The sequence below is a fragment of the Larimichthys crocea genome, chromosome III, assembly GCF_000972845.2.
Source record: "Larimichthys crocea isolate SSNF chromosome III, L_crocea_2.0, whole genome shotgun sequence".
NCBI lineage: Eukaryota > Metazoa > Chordata > Actinopteri > Sciaenidae > Larimichthys > Larimichthys crocea.
This window is the reverse complement of record NC_040013.1, coordinates 17,039,940-17,057,414: the sequence shown is the minus strand read 5'-3', so window position 1 is coordinate 17,057,414 and position 17,475 is coordinate 17,039,940. Positions and strand designations below refer to the sequence as shown.

At 39.0% G+C, this 17,475-nt stretch overlaps 3 protein-coding genes across 3 annotated transcripts; all 3 read left to right on the top strand.

The window, feature by feature from the left end:
- The first annotated feature begins 1,376 nt into the window (after positions 1–1,376).
- Positions 1,377–5,630, top strand: ppa1b (inorganic pyrophosphatase 1b). The gene is made up of 11 exons (XM_010745386.3): positions 1,377–1,528; positions 2,608–2,672; positions 3,359–3,412; positions 3,683–3,802; positions 3,917–4,003; positions 4,075–4,201; positions 4,308–4,435; positions 4,707–4,792; positions 4,910–4,985; positions 5,071–5,110; positions 5,216–5,630. The coding sequence occupies exons 1-11, from the start codon at positions 1,468–1,470 to the stop codon at positions 5,245–5,247; spliced, it is 876 nt and encodes a 291-aa protein (XP_010743688.2). The 5' UTR covers positions 1,377–1,467; the 3' UTR covers positions 5,248–5,630.
- A 1,212-nt stretch (positions 5,631–6,842) lies between these two features.
- On the top strand, positions 6,843–11,285 carry sar1ab (secretion associated, Ras related GTPase 1Ab). Its single transcript, XM_010745375.3, has 7 exons — positions 6,843–6,975; positions 8,026–8,096; positions 8,663–8,782; positions 8,885–8,950; positions 9,035–9,138; positions 9,240–9,371; positions 10,002–11,285. The coding sequence occupies exons 2-7, from the start codon at positions 8,039–8,041 to the stop codon at positions 10,116–10,118; spliced, it is 597 nt and encodes a 198-aa protein (XP_010743677.1). The 5' UTR covers positions 6,843–6,975; positions 8,026–8,038; the 3' UTR covers positions 10,119–11,285.
- A 1,103-nt stretch (positions 11,286–12,388) lies between these two features.
- On the top strand, positions 12,389–15,844 carry tysnd1 (trypsin like peroxisomal matrix peptidase 1). Its single transcript, XM_010745363.3, has 4 exons — positions 12,389–13,681; positions 14,353–14,483; positions 14,603–14,788; positions 14,983–15,844. The coding sequence occupies exons 1-4, from the start codon at positions 12,606–12,608 to the stop codon at positions 15,183–15,185; spliced, it is 1,596 nt and encodes a 531-aa protein (XP_010743665.3). The 5' UTR covers positions 12,389–12,605; the 3' UTR covers positions 15,186–15,844.
- Positions 15,845–17,475: the final 1,631 nt, after the last annotated feature.

The window sequence follows — 17,475 nt, the reverse complement described above, 5'->3', positions numbered from 1 at the left end:
AAGTTACCAAACCATGTGGTCATATAAATAATAAGTTAAGCTAAGTTATGCTTAAATAATACAAATCTTCTGAGTCTGAGGATATGAACTGCATGTGTCCATGTAGGAAGAAATGCACATTTTCTCATTATCAAATAATATGAAAAAAAAATATTTAAGACAAGATGCAAAAGATGCAAAACAGTGTATGGTCAGTTAATTACAAGAGTCTGTTCTGGGCCTTTGATTTATTCATTCAGAGATAACACACACACACACACACACACACACACACACACACACACTCCACATTTCTACATTAGAAGAAAAGCATTGGGGTACTTGAAATGGAAAGTAACCAAGTGACAATGCGGCCACTTCTGTGCTATTAATACATTCAATAGTATGCACATTGCATCAGCTATATTGATTTTCAAATGGCTTGCATTGATTTTTTAAATAACAGTTCTGAAAAACTGAGATTAGGCTGACCACCACTCTCTCTCTCTCTCTCTCTCTCTCTCTCTCTCTCTCCCTCTCTCTCTCTCTCTCCTCCAGTTCTGTTTTCATGAGAAGTGGAAGAAGTAGCAAACATTGTAGAAATACTCATTGTTAGTATTCTTCAGTCTGTTTTAAGTAAAAGTCCTGCATTCAAATGTTTATATTTAAAGAAACAGTATAAAAGCATTAGTCTCAACATATAGTAGTAACTGAGTACCAAAAGTAAAAGTACCCATTATGCAGAATGGCCAATTTCAGAACGTATGTATATTATATAGAAATTGTATTATAAGTTTAGTGAATTTGTACACTGTTGCAGATGGTAAATGTGGTTAGTAGTTTGCATAATAAAAAAAATCACAACTCATTTGTTGGTTAAAAATTAAATTAATTAAAAATTGGTTGGAAAAAAACAACAACTAATAAAATAATAATAAAGTACAGTGGGGTTATAATATTTCTCTGATATGTGATGCAGTTGAAGTGTAAAGTAGCAGAAAGTGTTTGTACTTCAAATGTACAGTACTTAGAGTAAATATACTAAGTTACTTTCCTCATGATAAAGGTTTGGTTGACACAGCTCTATAATATTGACACAGCTCTATGGTTGCTATAAATATAATATTTATATTTATAGCAACCATATTGCCTCACAGATGTCTTTTGCTGTATATATTTTTTAGATTTGTACATCTTTACTATATATATATATTTTATATACTTTTCTTTTTACATCTTTTACTACACTTGTGTCCATACTGTTTTAGACAAGAGAGAAACGCAATTTCGATGCTCTGTATGTCCCGTACACATAGCAGCATTGATAATAAAGTTGACTTTGACTTTGATATCGAAATTTCCGACAGCCCCTGAAGGCATTAGTCTCAAAGTGCGCATGCGCGGTGTCTACGTTACCGACTCTCCAGCGTTTCCTTCCGCCGCCATCCTCCATCCGAGAGTCAGACAGCAGCACAAACCTGCTAAAACATGAGCTTCACCGTGGAAGAGAGGGGAAACCCGAACAGCCTGAGCTATCGCCTGTTCTTCAGTGAGTAAACACCGAGTAGAAACAGCAGACTGTTTGTGTCAGACTTTGTTACTTTGAGGTGCGTGCACAAAGCTGCAGGCCGGCGGCAACTTCCCACGTGTCACTTATTCATTTATAGTCGCCGGTTAGTTTCATCATCTCAGTAACAGTGTTGAAATATCGCCTTCTTACTCTGCAGATTGTAACTAAAACTGCACTTGTTTCATAGTCGTAAATACTCAGGGTTGGCCTGATAAAGTTACCGGTCGTGCCGGTTTTACCAGCTAAGATCAGTCCCAAGTGAGGAGATCTGGTTTCTGACATTATGCACAGTAACGTTATATATTTCATGGTCGACCACACACACCATTATATCATAGAAGGAAGTGGGTTATGTCGGGAAATCTCGCAAGGTGCTCAAAACGCGTCACCCAGTATAAAATAATAAAAACCTTGCAGTGGGTGCGACAACGCCCTCTACGATTATGATACGTTAATAAACACATTGATATTGATAAGACAAGATTGGATGTTGGACAAAATGTTACCTGGAGTTGTTTATTCTTATAATTTATTGTAGCTCCCTCATAGATTGTAGTCACATTTCTTTATTTATAAAGACAAATCTCATGTCTGTTAGATTAATGTAAAGCTGCTAGTCTGTATCATATAAATTAAAGACTTTAAAAGTCTCACAGTGCACACCATGCTTTTTACAATAATGCTATATGTGTAAAGTAAACCTGTGTAGTAGTAGTAGTAGTAATCATAGTAACTGTAAGCACTGGTCTCTGTGTAATAGGATCCAAGTTAATGGCAGGTAAACTAGCACTGCCTGATCTATTACTGTATTAGATTGGATATGGAACGATAAAGTTAAATAGTTTCTATACAATCAAAACTGCATCAGCCATAATCCGTGTTTGCCAAACGACTTACATCCACCCCTTCAGCCAGAAGTGAAAGCACACTGCGATAATGAACCTGTGTACTTGCCACTACTCCAACATGACTCAGCATTTTTTATTTAATTTTTTTTACATGAAACTGAAAACAGCAGCATACCTGTAATATTCACAGTGTTTAATTTTGTCCTACAGAAAATGCTGAAGGGAAGTACATCTCACCATTCCATGATATACCAATATATGCTGATGAGAGTCAGGTAAGTTCATCTTCACCCAATTAAATATGTAAATATGTGCGTACCCTTCACCCACCTACCCGCTGGTTAAAAGGCCACCTGCGGTGCTGCCATAAAAGTGTATTGTTGTAATTAACTACAGCATATAAATTAAAGGCATTGAGTTGTTTTAAGTAAAGCTCTCCATGATAGCAAAGGTCATAGTCTATTTGCGAAGGCAATGGCCTTTACTCTATTTTCTCAGAGCTGTGGCAATATCTGCCGTGATTGCAGTGGCATTACTCTAATCTTATCTTTTTGAAACAAGTAATCATATTTATGGGAAAGAGTTTACATAAACGTGAACTAAGTAAGAGTCACAGTGTAGCACTGTATTTTTTTTCACCTTTTATTTGTTCAGGGGTGTTTCACTGAGAGCAGCGCTCTCTTTTTCAGACCCTAAGCAGACTCACACAGTTACACATTCACATCTGGAAGCTGCTCAGTATAAACACAGTCTGATCTACTGGCAGCTGAAGCAGTCGGGGGGTTAAGGGCCTCACTTGAGGGCACCTCACTGGTGGTAATGAGGGAGAGACAAGCTCTGCCTTTCACTGTCCCCCCACCCAGATTAACCCTGTAGGTTCCAGGAGAACTGACAACCTTTGTGTCTTTGTGTGTACACCCCGATTCAGAATAACCTGAAGTCCGATTCTTGTTTCTTACAGAACATCTTTCACATGGTTGTTGAAGTACCAAGATGGACAAATGCAAAGATGGAGGTATGAGTTGCAATAATCTTTCACCGTCAACTTTTGGATCGGATTTTTGCAGCTTTAATGTTCTCATTTTATCTAACATATTTTGAAAGGCTCATATCATTTTTTTTACCCGTAAAAAACATGTAAACCTTCAGATGATTGAGTCACGCAAATTATTTTATTGCACCTGGGTTCAAATGTGTTTCTCTCTTGCATTTAGGCATCAGAAATACCCTTTAACATCAGTGACAGACTTTTAATAGCACTAATCATGCCATGTCTTATTTCCAGATTGCTACAAAAGACCTCTTGAACCCAATAAAGCAAGATGTGAAGAAGGGCAAGTTGCGATATGTTGCCAATGTTTTCCCACATAAGGGCTACATATGGAACTATGGAGCCATTCCTCAGGTGAGATTTTTTGTTTGTTTGAAAGATTTCCAGCCCTGCAGTGTTTTTTTGTTTTTTTATTGTTTAGTAGTTTTACTCAGTTCAGCCGGCATGCTTTGTTTCGTCATGTTTCAGACATGGGAGGATCCTGCACACAAAGATGGAGACACCGGCTGCTGCGGTGACAACGACCCCATTGATGTCTGCGAAATCGGCAGCAAGGTACAACACAGCCTCATTGTTTGTTGTCACAAATGTCAGATTTGAACCACTAACTGAAATGTCCTCTCCAGGTGTGTTCCCGTGGGGAGGTAATCAAAGTGAAGGTGCTCGGTGTCCTGGCCATGATCGATGAGGGCGAGACTGATTGGAAAGTGATTGCAATCAACGTAGAGGACCCTGAAGCCAAAGACTTGAATAGTAAGCACCACAATTTATTTAAGCCCTCCTTTTTTTTTCTCTCTGTCCAAGTTTGTGAGCGGTCCTGCATCAGTCTTACTGAACTTGTTTTGTTATCTGTGTTCAGACATCAGTGATGTGCAGCGCCTGAAACCTGGTTATCTGGAGGCCACGGTCGACTGGTTCAGGAGGTACAAAGTGCCAGATGGGAAACCAGAGAACTGTTTCGCTTTCAACGAGGAGTTCAAAGACAAGGTTTCCACCTAACACACCTTAGCAATCATTTGTACTGTGACCAGTGGTTTGAGATTAATCTTAAGCACTTTTTTGATTCGTCATAGTTGGCTTGCTCCCCAACGGTGAACTTGCTCTGTTGTGAGGAAAGTACACTTTAAAGGAACTGCAGTCAAACTTTGTGCAAAGCATTGAAAACTTCACAAGAACTAGAGTTAGAATAGAATTATATACAGATGTATCTGTGTAGCATAATTGTGATAGATAATACAAACTTGACTTTGTCTTTCAGGACTTTGCCACTGAAGTAATCAAGAGCACTCACAACTTCTGGAAAGCCCTCATCTCCCAAACAGCCAATGCCGGTGAACTGAACTGGTAAACACTGTTCTTACTGCTTCAGCTACAGCTAAACACACAGTTGCTTTAAGGACAAATGGACACTGAAAGGCTGTCCTTGACTACTTCTTTGTGTCTTTGTGTCGCACAATACAGCAAAAACACATGCGTGTCGGCCGGTGAGAGCCCTTTCTGCTGTTCAGTAGATGAGGCTAAAGCTGCTGTCGGTGAAGTAAGTAAAGTTTTGTCACTTCATGCAACATTTTAAAGTACAACAGCAGGTTTTTCTCATAGTTGATATTTCACTCTGTTTTTAGACATGCCCATGTGGAAAAGAGGAACCTATACCCTCATCAGGTAACATTTCAAACATATTCCTGTAAAAAATATTATAGATTATTACATTTCTTGCTGAGCTTGTTTGCTCTGATGTGAGATTGACTGTCATGTTTTCATTTGCAGTAGAAAAATGGTTCTACTACGAGAAGAAGTAAACCAAACACTGGTTGGAGTGGAGCAGAGTGAAAGGCTCATCTCAGCAAACTTGAAGATGGTCTTACATTAGGAACCAGTTGGGTGATGGGATCTGGGGTCTGGGTTCTGCTGTTTTCCTGTAGACAGAGAGATATTGGTTAGATGTTGTAGAGCAAGAGAAACGTCAAAGTAATCATGTCTTGACCAATGCATTTTCACTTATTTAACAAAGATCTCATTGGAGATGTGCTGTCATAAAGTACAGGTATTGTGTTGAGTAGATACTTGCCTTGTATGACACTCTAAGCTGCTTTAATAAAGCTTCTCGGGATAAATTATCATCAAATTGTAATTAGTTTTTCCCACTGAGAAAATAAAATAATTGTGTAACACTTGTCTTCTACAGATTTGTTTTTTTTTGCTGCTGTCATCACACAAAGTTTTGTTTGTTATCTTTATAAACACTCTTCATGAACTGACTCTCGTTATTATAATGCTGTCACCTAGTGTTCAGTGCCACACATTACTTTTCTTTTTCCAAAGTCATGTTTACATGTACACTTAACATTTTTGCATCATCGTTTGTGATGTGTGTGTGTGGGTTTTATTTCTTGTGCTTAATTATGTTAAATTGTCAGGCTTGTGTGTCTCTTTTATTTTCTTACTTACGTTCTTACTATAGAAATGTGAGGTACAGTCAAAGTTTATATGGACAACATAGAGAAGAACAATAAAGTATACATTTAATTAAGTGGATACTTTTTTCATGTTATTTTAAAGGGCATATAAAAGTATAAACATATTTGTGAATAGAATCCGCTCAACAGGATTGTGATATTTAGAAATCAACCTTTGGGTCCTTACATTCAAATTTCAGTAAATTTATTGAAGTACAGTAGGCACTTTTACTTTACTAAGCATTTCTTTGTATTTTATGCTCTATACTTCTAATCCACTCCAAGGCAAACATTATACTAAATATTGTGATAAGTAATATGATGTAGTATGAAGTAGACATTGTTAAGATAAGATAGAACTGATTGATCCCACACCAGACAAATTCACTTGTTACAGCAGCTTACAATACCTAAGGTAGATAATACTAATAAAAAATAAAAGAGAAAATAAATCTAAGATATACTTGAAATAATAAAAATAAAAAGTTAAATACACTATATACACCTTTTAAGAATACGAATATGCATGCTGAATCTTTTCAGAGAAATAGCATTAATCTATGACACATATATAGAACTATATATAATAGTAAATATAATTAATACAGTAAAAACATGCACAGTGTAGTATAATATAATTTCAGTGAAATGTCAATAAGGGTATCTAAAATGTATTTAAATTAGCTCCACATTTACCAGCTGGAAGATAAACGTGATGTACACATTAATACATTAATAATTAGAATAAAATGACGTGTATTAATTAGAAATAGAACATTTTTCTTTAAAAGTACTTTTGCTGCTGATTTTTTTTTACCTCTAACATTTTAGTATTTTCAAGCTGTAGTATTTCCATTTTTTAAAAGTAAAACCTCTTAATATCTCTTTATTTTATTTTTATTTTAAGAATGAAGAAAAACATTACTTGCACGCGCGTCCCTCTCGCTTTATTAGCCACCCTGATGACGTGTTTCCGGTGAACTGTCAAACTTGCGGGCTTGACGTCAGTCGACGGGACAGACTTGGACCAAAACCCGGCGGACCGGCAGTTCATAACTTCGGCAGACCAAGGTAACATTTCACATCATACATAAAGTTTACTTTGCTTTAGTTCACGCGCTCCTTCTGAAACACTTTGCTGACATTATAATGTTACTGTAACGTCACCACGCGCTCATGTTGTTTACTAGATTTATCATTGTTTACTCTGTGACAGCTGATGTCACACATACTTCTAGCTCCGTGTCCAGTAATGGTGAACTCACTGCTATAATCATTTCTGATCAGCTCAGCTATGAATTGTGTTTTATTGTGTTAAATCATATTTGTTCTGGAGTTCTGGATTTGACATTTGAATAAAAACATATTTATGACATGACTACCAACGTTTGTTTAAGGTGCCTGTTTTGTTATCTAATAATTGTATATATATGTGGAAATTAAATGTCATCCTTTATTTATGGAGTCTGGTGTTTACAAATGAGCCAGCAGAAACTTTGTATGACCAAGTAATCAACAGTTTGGTGAAGTGTTCAGTCATTGAAGGCCTCATTAATGTGCAACAAGCACATCCAGTCCCACAGAGAGTGACAGGTGTGTGTGTGTGTGTGTGTGTGTGTGTGAGTGTGTGTGAGGGAAGCAGGGGGTGACTGCCGAGATCAAGTGTCCTTGCCACAACCTGTCATAAAAATAGTCAGGAGGAAGATCACTGTGCCTCAGTGATAGCTCTCAGAAAGAAAAAATACCAGCATCTAAAAATCATCTATAGCCTGTTTTGCTGCTGAGTTTATTCGCCCTCTTTTTTTTTTTTTCACTTTCGTGCTTTAAAGCTTGTGCGATTACACAGAGCTTTACACATACCAGCAGAGTAATCCAGGGTCAGGAATAATGATTAACAATGAGCTTCAGTGCTAGATTCAGTAACGCAACCATGTCCTTTTGCAATAATTCATTGAATTCTGAGCTATTCTTCACTTGTCAGTATGTTGTTGTATATTATTTGGCACTTACTTTTATGACAAGAGAGAGGACTTGGTTAAGTCTAACGGCAAATCACTGAGTGATACCTTCTGTGTTAATGTGCCATGATAAATCATTTCAGTTTTATTTTCTCTCTCACAGGCAATCGAGAGAAATGTCTTTTATATTTGACTGGATTTACAGGAGCTTCAGTAGTGTCTTACAACTATTAGGTAAAGTATTGTACACCTTAACCACCAGAACTTTGTCATCCATAATAATTCCACTGTTTGGCAGCAGTGCTAACAACATTGTGCTATTTAACATTACCCTCATGACTTAAAGCATGAATAAGGACTTCCCAGAAAGGAAACTTCCTCGTTTTCTTTTAAATGTCTCAGAAATATGACACGTGTTACAGAAATTGAAACAGAGCAGCAGATGTTTAAACATTATAAATGTTTCAGTCTGAATAACTGTTTGTCCCCTGTAGAGGTCAAGGAATCTGTGAGGCTGCAGACAAAATACCAAGCACAAATAGCACAAAGTGTATCGGGTGTATTTCTATTATTATTATTTTAATGAATAGCTCAAGGCAGATCTCCAAAAAGGGCAAATTCAAGACTCCAAACTACACTTAGTTGTTCAGTAAGAGTCAGTAGAAGTGTATTCCCTTATACATTCTGGCATATTTCACAAATTCCAGCCCAAATCCAATTGTTTTTGTGTATTATCTATATTTTTTAAAGATACCAATCAATGTGCATACATCTGTCTTATCTTAACTCTTTGTCATCAGGGTTGTACAAGAAGACGGGCAAGCTAGTGTTCCTAGGACTCGACAATGCTGGAAAAACAACTCTACTGCACATGCTCAGAGATGACAGGCTAGGACAGCACGTGCCAACGCTACATCCAAGTACGTCCAAGCGATTTGTTATTGTTATGTTATCCGACAATCAGCCTTGTTCGTCTTGCTTAATCACTTACCTAATGTCCATGTTTCCCCCTCTGTCCTCAGCATCTGAGGAGTTGACCATAGCTGGAATGACCTTCACGACATTTGACCTCGGAGGACACACACAAGGTGGGAATAAGGAAAATGCTGTTTGATGCACTGGCATCTAGCACTTAGTGTTACGTGAATATTGAACTTGTGTTGCTCTCGCAGCACGAAGGATCTGGAAGAACTACCTCCCAGCCATAAACGGTATAGTGTACCTGGTGGACTGTGCTGATCATGAGCGACTAGCGGAGGCTAAAATTGAACTGGATGTAAGTTAACTATGTTTATTCCACTTTTATATTGATACACAACACAGTTATTTGTAGCTGTCACTCTCTTTGGTGAATAATATGACTCTTCTTATCTGCAGGCCCTGTTAACAGACGAAACCATCTCAAACGTCCCGGTTCTCATCCTGGGGAATAAAATAGACCGTCCAGAGGCCATCAGTGAGGATGCACTCAGAGGAATGTTTGGTCTTCATGGTCATACAACTGGAAAGGTAATGGACACATGATGTAAATGAAAGCTTAAATCTATCTATAAAAGTAGTAGAAACACTTCCTTACTCTGCTTTGTGACTTCGGCCAGTCAAGGACATTTTCACTGCATGATAACAACAACAAGCCTGACAAATCTCACAAGGCCAGACTTACCTACCTTTCAACACAGAAGAAAAGCGTTATTGCACCCACCGTCACGCTGAGATAGTTGAAAACTGTGTGACGCTTGAATTTCTAATACAAATCTGGCTTGCCAAGGGCACGCAGGCTTAGATCACTGCTGCTCTTGTTAAACGCAGTGGCAGTGGGGGGGCAATATGCTGTGGAGAAGCATTTGGCATCATGCAAATTTTTCATTGTTAGTGTAAATCTTGTTTACCGCCTGCTGTTTCACGGCAAGAGACATGAAAGCAAAAAGCAAGACTAGATGAGAAAAGAGAGCAAAGGGAATAGTGAGCCATTTGGAAAGGCTGCCTCAGTGATCCATGTCATTGAATCAGACCACACCCTACAAATATCACACTATACACCCTCTGTTGTAAAACATGCTTAGGGTTACAGGTTTAAGATACCGATTGTACATGTTCAGAATCCATGGTGAAATATATTAAAATCTGTGTCTGTTTCAGGGCAAAGTGTCACTGAAAGAGCTGAATTTAAGGCCAATGGAGGTTTTCATGTGCAGCGTGCTGAAGAGACAAGGATACGGAGATGGTTTCCGCTGGCTCTCCCAGTATATTGACTGATTCACCCTTTTTTTAATAACCTTAACCAGATTTACAGTGCCGCCTGTGCACACAAAGACAAGTTCCACACAAGACTACCTGCTGTAGAAAGAGGTTTGATTAAATATACCCTAGGACTGTGCCAGTAGGAAATGTGTTTTCAGTTGTGTTTTGTGTTAATATATCCTGTGTTCAAAGAAGTTATATGTTATATGAAGTCACTACCACCGCAAGTCAAAGATTAAGTCTTCTGTCTGCATTGTTCAGATTGAGTGTGGAGAATAATCTTCATGGTGTGGTTTCTACCTTTACTTAAAGCCTGTGGAGAATTCTGTCTGCCATATAGAACATGTCATCGCCGTGAACCAGATTCTGACCCGGGTTTATTTTTAGCTGCTGGTGTAGACTTACAGTGAATGTCAGTTTGGTTAACACTTTGTATTTGGAGTTACTCTTCCTTGATGTTATATCTTCATATTCAACCTCCTTCTTTCAGACTACTGGGAATCTTGAATTACCATGAACTTTTTCCAAGAACAGAATAGTTTTTTTCTGGAAAGTGCTGCAGAGATTTGGTGCCATATTTATTCATGAGAGAGATTTTAATACAGTAGTCTGCTACAGCCAAGAATATTGAGAGTTTTTTTCTGATTGCATGTTTAAAAAAAAAAATAAATCAATGAAGGGTTAACCAATACAGGCCAATCATATAAATGTGACCACAAGTGCATTAACTGACGTTTTACTGAGATAAGCTTTAGCGAATAGCACAGAACAGTGTTAAATAATTGCAGTATGTTAACTGCATTAGCACAGCCAGGTGATGTAACAAACTATTTGTCCATAGTGAGGAAGCCAAACTACCTGTTTTCATGACGGTTATTTGCTGTGAAATGACTTGAGTACTTTGTGATTAGTAGCTGCTCACGACATGCAGTGATATTATGAGAGTACTTGGGCGGTGCCTAAAAATATGGCATGCAAAAGATATGCATGGAATTACCTCTTAGTGCAATATTATACATTATTTTGTATATAAGCTCTTATTTATATTTTGCTATAAAAAAATCTGGCTTGCCTTATGTTACATCAAGCATTGAGTCCTGAATTAATGTATCTGTTACGAAAGGTAGGTCATATTGTTATTAAACGTGTGAAGTTTGAGCATAATAAACATTTTTGACAATCCTTTAAATCTTCCTTGCTTGACTTGTTTTTAAAAATGAAATTAAAATGGGAAAAAAGTTTGATGCAACCAGTTAAACTGAACTCCAATGTATTATAAGTATTACCAATATATGTGCGCAAACAAAAATGTACTTCTAGGATATAATCTCAAAATAGACTTTACTGGTCCCACGCTGAGGAAATTCACTTGTTGCAGCAGCTCGCAATATACAAGATGGATAATAACAATACTCATAAATAGGGGCACCCTGGTGGCTTAACTGGTAGAGTGGGCATTTATTTAACTACATTTCAACTATAATATGAGACTTTAAAAACAAACAAACATATATTGTATGTATATTGTATTTCCCTGGTGTGGGATGAATAAAGTCTATCTCATATTATAAATGAACACTGAGCTGTACACAGAACAACTATTACAAGAAACTGAGTTGCATAAAATGAATAACTAAATAATAAAACATGGACGGTGTTTAGCTCAGTTGGTAGTTGGTAGAGTGGCCCTTTGCTGCATGTTATCCTACTATCTCATTCCCCGCCTTCCTGTCACTCTTCAGCTATCTCTGTCAAATAAAGCCTGAAAATCTCAAAATATATGTTAAAAACACAAACAAACAAACAAACAAACAAAAAAACACAACAATGCCATAAAAGACTCTTGAAAATAAGTAAAAATAAGGTCAATATGGGAGTAAATACTGAGCTGCTTCATTTGATGATTGATTCATGTACTTACTAAGCTGCTTTCTAAAATGAAATAATTTAGGCTTAAGCCTCATCTATCCACCTATTAAGTATTGAAGAATGGTATGATTTTATTCATGAAATATTTCTAATGGAAAGAATCACCTTCTGAGACTACAGAAAACTAAATCTGAGGGAATTTAAGAACTTTTTCCCCATTTAAACTCAAAGTTTTACACATAATAGTTCAATAAAACAGTTAGTTAATTAAAACAGGTCATTAATTGATTGAAATAATCCCTAAACATTTTAATATTAGTATCAACACCTATAATCCCGCCCCCTTTGTTTCCCCATTGGCTCGGAGCCACTCTAACCAATCACATGTATCGGTAGGTGTCGTGGACCAATGAGATTCAACCAGGAAGCTAGAGCACGCAGTGTGCGTTAGTAAACACTACAGTAAATCAGAGATTAAACGTTTTAAACACAAGTTTAAAGTCGGAGTCAGTCTGCTGTACGAGCCCAGGAAAGAAGTTTGTTTCCTTAAGTCACCGCTGGACTCTTGGCTGTTTTTAATGTGCGGGTTTTCCGTGTGTTAAAGTTGCTACACGCTGTAAAGTTGCTGAGGACATGGAGGTGAAGCAGGTGGAGAGGTGCTGCTGTGTGGTCAAGGTGTTTTCGGCAAAGAAACAGGTGAGCTGCAGCGGTGTTGTCGTCCATCCTCAGAGTGGAACAGTGATCTGCTCCGGGGTCCCGTTTTCACGTTTCATCACCGACAAAGAGCTCCTCTGCCCGGACAGCAGCAGGGTCCTGTCACCCCACAGCTTCAGTCAAACACTTCAGATCCTTGTCAGCTTTCCTCCTCCTGAGCTGGACAGCAGCAGCAGCAGACAGCCGCTTGCACAGGGAGGGTCACTCTCACCCTCCAGGAACAAAACAACATGTAGTAAGCGGGAAGTTTCAGCCGAGTTGTTGATGCTCGTGAACTGCCTGGAGTTCAAACAGGCTTTCAGGGCTGTTTTCCGAGAGGCTGACCAGTGGCGTTTCCATGACGACGAAAAGGATGAGGAGCTGATGAGAGATGCCCAGGTCCTCAGCTGGTTCGCCGTGCTCAAGGCAGACGGCGGCCCAAATTCAGGGAGTATGCCGTGGCAGAGCAGCTCTGCTCTCCAGAAGGGCCGCCCGGTCGTTGCATGCGGTTCCCCTTTCGGTTCCCTCTGCTTGGATCTCTTCATGAGCACCCTCAGCAGAGGTATCATCAGTAACCTCGCCGGAGAGGACAATGCTGTCATTCTCACCGATGCCCGGTGTTTGCCAGGCACAGAGGGCGGAGGTTTGTTTGTGGTGAACGGCTCGGACAACGTGCGTCTCATTGGACTGATTGTGTCTCCGTTCGGTTGGAAAGCGAATGAGTGGATAGGCCTCACTCTTGTCTGCTCCATCCACTCCATCTTCAGGAACATCATCCGCAGCTTGAACATTCAAGATCCGCTCAGAGATGTTTGGCTCCATTCAGGAGACGTTGTTCTCCACATATCCGCCACAGCCCACGAGTCAAAAGCTGTTAAATACCCCACAGTGTGTCTTGTGGACAGTGGACAGCTCTGGGGCTCAGGGGTTGTTGTCACCTCTCAGCTGGTTGTAACCTGCCGGCACGTTGTCAACGGGAAGTTGAAGGTCACTCTGAAGTTCCATCACAGGGACAGGTGACAGCACGTTCACTGTATTAATCCCTTAAAGTGTGAAAACACACACACACACACACACACACACACACACACACACACACACACACACACACACACACACACACACATCACACATGTTCATCATGCACAAAACCAGGGGACCTGTTGAAGGTTCTCAGTCATCCAGGTCATCTTTCTTCAAGAAAGATAAATCTGGGGCAACTGGACTTGGTTGTAGATTTGTTTTGAACAGAACTCTGAAAGCTTTTTGGATGAGAGGCAGAAACATCCAGTCCAGTTGCCCCAGATTTAACCATCATGAAAAAATATATTGGTGTGAGTTCAAACCTCAGTAAAACATTGTCAAACTGGTATTTCAGGTGATTGATCACTGTTTTTTGGCTTAAGTTTTTTGGCCTGTACAAGCCCTACGCACCACAGGTGTTTTCACTTATTGACTGACATCTTCTCTAAGTTTTCACACACCTGTAGGATTATGGCCTAAAGTGTCACAGTTAAATTCATCCCTACAGCTTCCTGAAATATGTGGTTCTGGTTCAATGAGCCAGAATAATTGAACACACCTGTGTGGATTCAGGGCCTCTCTGATCATTGTGTGTACTGATTTGGCACAAGCGGTACATAATTTGTAATGTTTGCTGGTTGTTTCGCTGATGTCTGCCTCACAGAGTCCGTGATATTGTTGGCGATGTGCTGTTTTCCACCAAAGCATCTTCACCGTATGATCTGGCTTTGGTGCAGCTCAGAGACTCCACCATAGAGGCTGTTGTCCCTCGAATGGCACAGAGTTTCAATCCAGGTTTGATTTTAGTCTTGTCTACTGGAAACTGTAGTTTTTAGTAACATCAGATTCATACTGAGTGTCGGAGGAGATCTCTGTTTCTTTACTGATGTCCAGCTTGCTTTCTCTGCCTACAGGTGATTCTGTAGTTGTGGTGGGATACGGTGGGTTGGGTAGGAGCTGTGGTCCATCCTTGACCTGTGGTGTCCTCTCCAAAGCAATAAGCTTGAATGAGCAGCCTGTCATGCTTCAGACCACTTGTGCGGTACAAGCAGGGGCCAGCGGAGGTGCTGTGGTGCGGAGATGCTCGGGAGAGCTGCTGGGTAAGAAACCCTGCACCTACAAAATCATGTACTCTTTTTGATCAGTGGGGGGCATATGATGACCACAGAAAAAACTTCACTGTAACATTGCAGCACGTGTGTCGAAAAGGCAGCCGTACACATGTGATTGCTGTTTTTGTGCTGCTTATATTTGCATTTTTAATAGAATATAATGCTTATTTCCTCTTTTTCAGGTATTGTGTCCAGCAACACAAGGGATTTGGCTGCCAAAGTGACCTACCCACACCTCAACTTTAGCATCCCGGTGACTATTTTCCAGGGACTTCTGCAGCGCTTTCACCAGACAAGGGATGTAAATGTGTTCAGTGTGTTGAACACCACAGAAGACGAAGTCAGACGGGTGTGGAGGCTACATGGTGCTCAAAGCAAACTATAACAGAGATCCCCTTGCACCTACAGTAGAGGAAAAAGGTTGACTGTTAAATTAATATAAACTGAATGAATGAAATGCCTCAAAGTATTACAAGCACAGGCAGAAAGTCATGAATATGAAGGATTAAATGTAACTAAACCAATAATCGTTAATTCATGAGGATGATACCCAGAGTCATGCAGTAAATAATGTGAAATATTTAAAAAGACTACTTATTAACAGCCATAATTTAAGTTTTTTTTTTAAAGGGAAAGTTTTTCAGCCCTCAAATAACTTTCGTGTCACACACACAATAACATAAAAGAACCTATCGAGGCAGCGGTATAGAGCCTGGCTTTGAATACAGCAATATAATAGCTGTTTTTGGTTAAACAAAAAAAGATATTGCTCTTTAATATAAATCTCTGTTTGTGATGATCCTTTCCATAATATTGTCAGACACTTTTAGTGCATGTACATTGACGGTGCCCCAAAGGCCTCTAAATGCGGCCGAATGCAGTGCTCTTGGTCAATACTGGATCAATTTCAAGAATAGTTGTCCCCATTAGACACGGAAACAAGTTGAAAATAGCAAAGTTCCTTTTTAATACCAATGCAGATGTTTTATTGTAGTTGAATGTAAATTAATGTAATTTAATTAATAAAATTGTTTATTCTGGTGAGATTTCACTGTACACAATTGTTACAAATGATCTATGTTCTGCAAAATCATAAAGTGTCAGAAAAAATATAAAATTATGGCACAAAAAATATAATCAAACACAAATACAAACAAACATCAGAAGTAGTTCTTAGGTTTAACATCAAAGTCATTGTTGTTTTACAGTTAGAGCATCAAGAAAAGATGGTGCACTTTTCCTGGAAGCATGTGTGAGAAATTTACACCTGGTTCTGCAACATGGGGCTTGTTTTCACCAAGCAGGAGGAATATTCAGCATAATAGGCTGACAGGTTGCTGAAAATGATTGGTCCCTTTGGGTAGCCAGAAGACTTGCTGTCGGTATCAGGTATTCAGACATCTGTTGGCAGGCATACCAACTCACAGCTAACACATTTAAGGTTTCACCCACTGGGATATTACTGGTACTGATTTCCATTATCACTGAAACGTGAAACTGAGAAATGACATTTCAGAGGATTGGTTACTGTCAGTCTTTACAATGCTAAGACAAGCATTCACGACCTGAGCGCCCAAAAAATGTGCATACCCTGTAACATACTGTAAGGTTTCTGTTTCACTGTTCCCAGACTGACTAGTTCACAGCGGAGAGGCTGGAGCAACATCCCCTGGAGGCTGAGGAGAGAGTTTTCTATAGGCATTGTGCAGTTAGAAGTGCTGATATGCAGGCCTGGGTCTGTATCTCATTTCTGCTGGTTTCCTATTGCTATGAGCTTCACCTTACTGCAGAATGAGGTAAGGTAAGAGTAGAAGTGAGCTGATAATAAGATATAGCATATATCTTTGAAATGGGAATTTTAAGATGGGCTGCAAAAAGTACGTTTGTCCTTAATGTTCAAGAACATCTTTAAAAACCTTTCTTGAACTAATGGCTGAAAAAAAATTCTATTTCTATGCACAAAACTCTTGACCTATTTAACATGAATTACAAATATTGCATGTGGGAGATTGTTACTCAAGGGCAGCGGTGTAGTGATGATGGAAGCTCGACCAATATTTCACCATGGCTGATATCTCACAATTCTGGCTTATTAGCGTGTTACATGTCGGTCAATATATAACAAGAAAACAACAGTGCAGATCATAAACATTGCCATAAACACACACCATTCTCCCCAAGAGGATGTCTGAGGATCACTAAAGTGGGATGGCTTCATCCTGTGGACACCTGTATCAACACAAGCATCAAACTGGACATGACATGATCTATCAGTCCTTATTGGGATGCTTCAGCCTGGGCCGAAGGGGGTGACTGATTCATGAAAAGTAGACACAAAGAGCCATGCTGTTAACGTGGATAAAAATATCGATCATATATCGGTCAATATTCATTATGTAAACATTTTTGATAAGATCACTTAAATTTAGTTACTAAAAACAATAGTTGGTTTGTTAGTACAGAAATTATTTCCCTTCTGAAGAATCGTAATAAAATTTGGTAATGACTTAGCGTTCACTAGATCAAACTTTGTCTTTGTTCACTCTTTACCATAATTTTTCTTATAAACCTCAGATGAGTTAGTTTTTATTCCAGATTAGCAAACATTATTATGCAAACCAGCTAAACTAAGGTGCTTAATCTGCCAAACATCAGCAGGTTACCATTGTCATTTG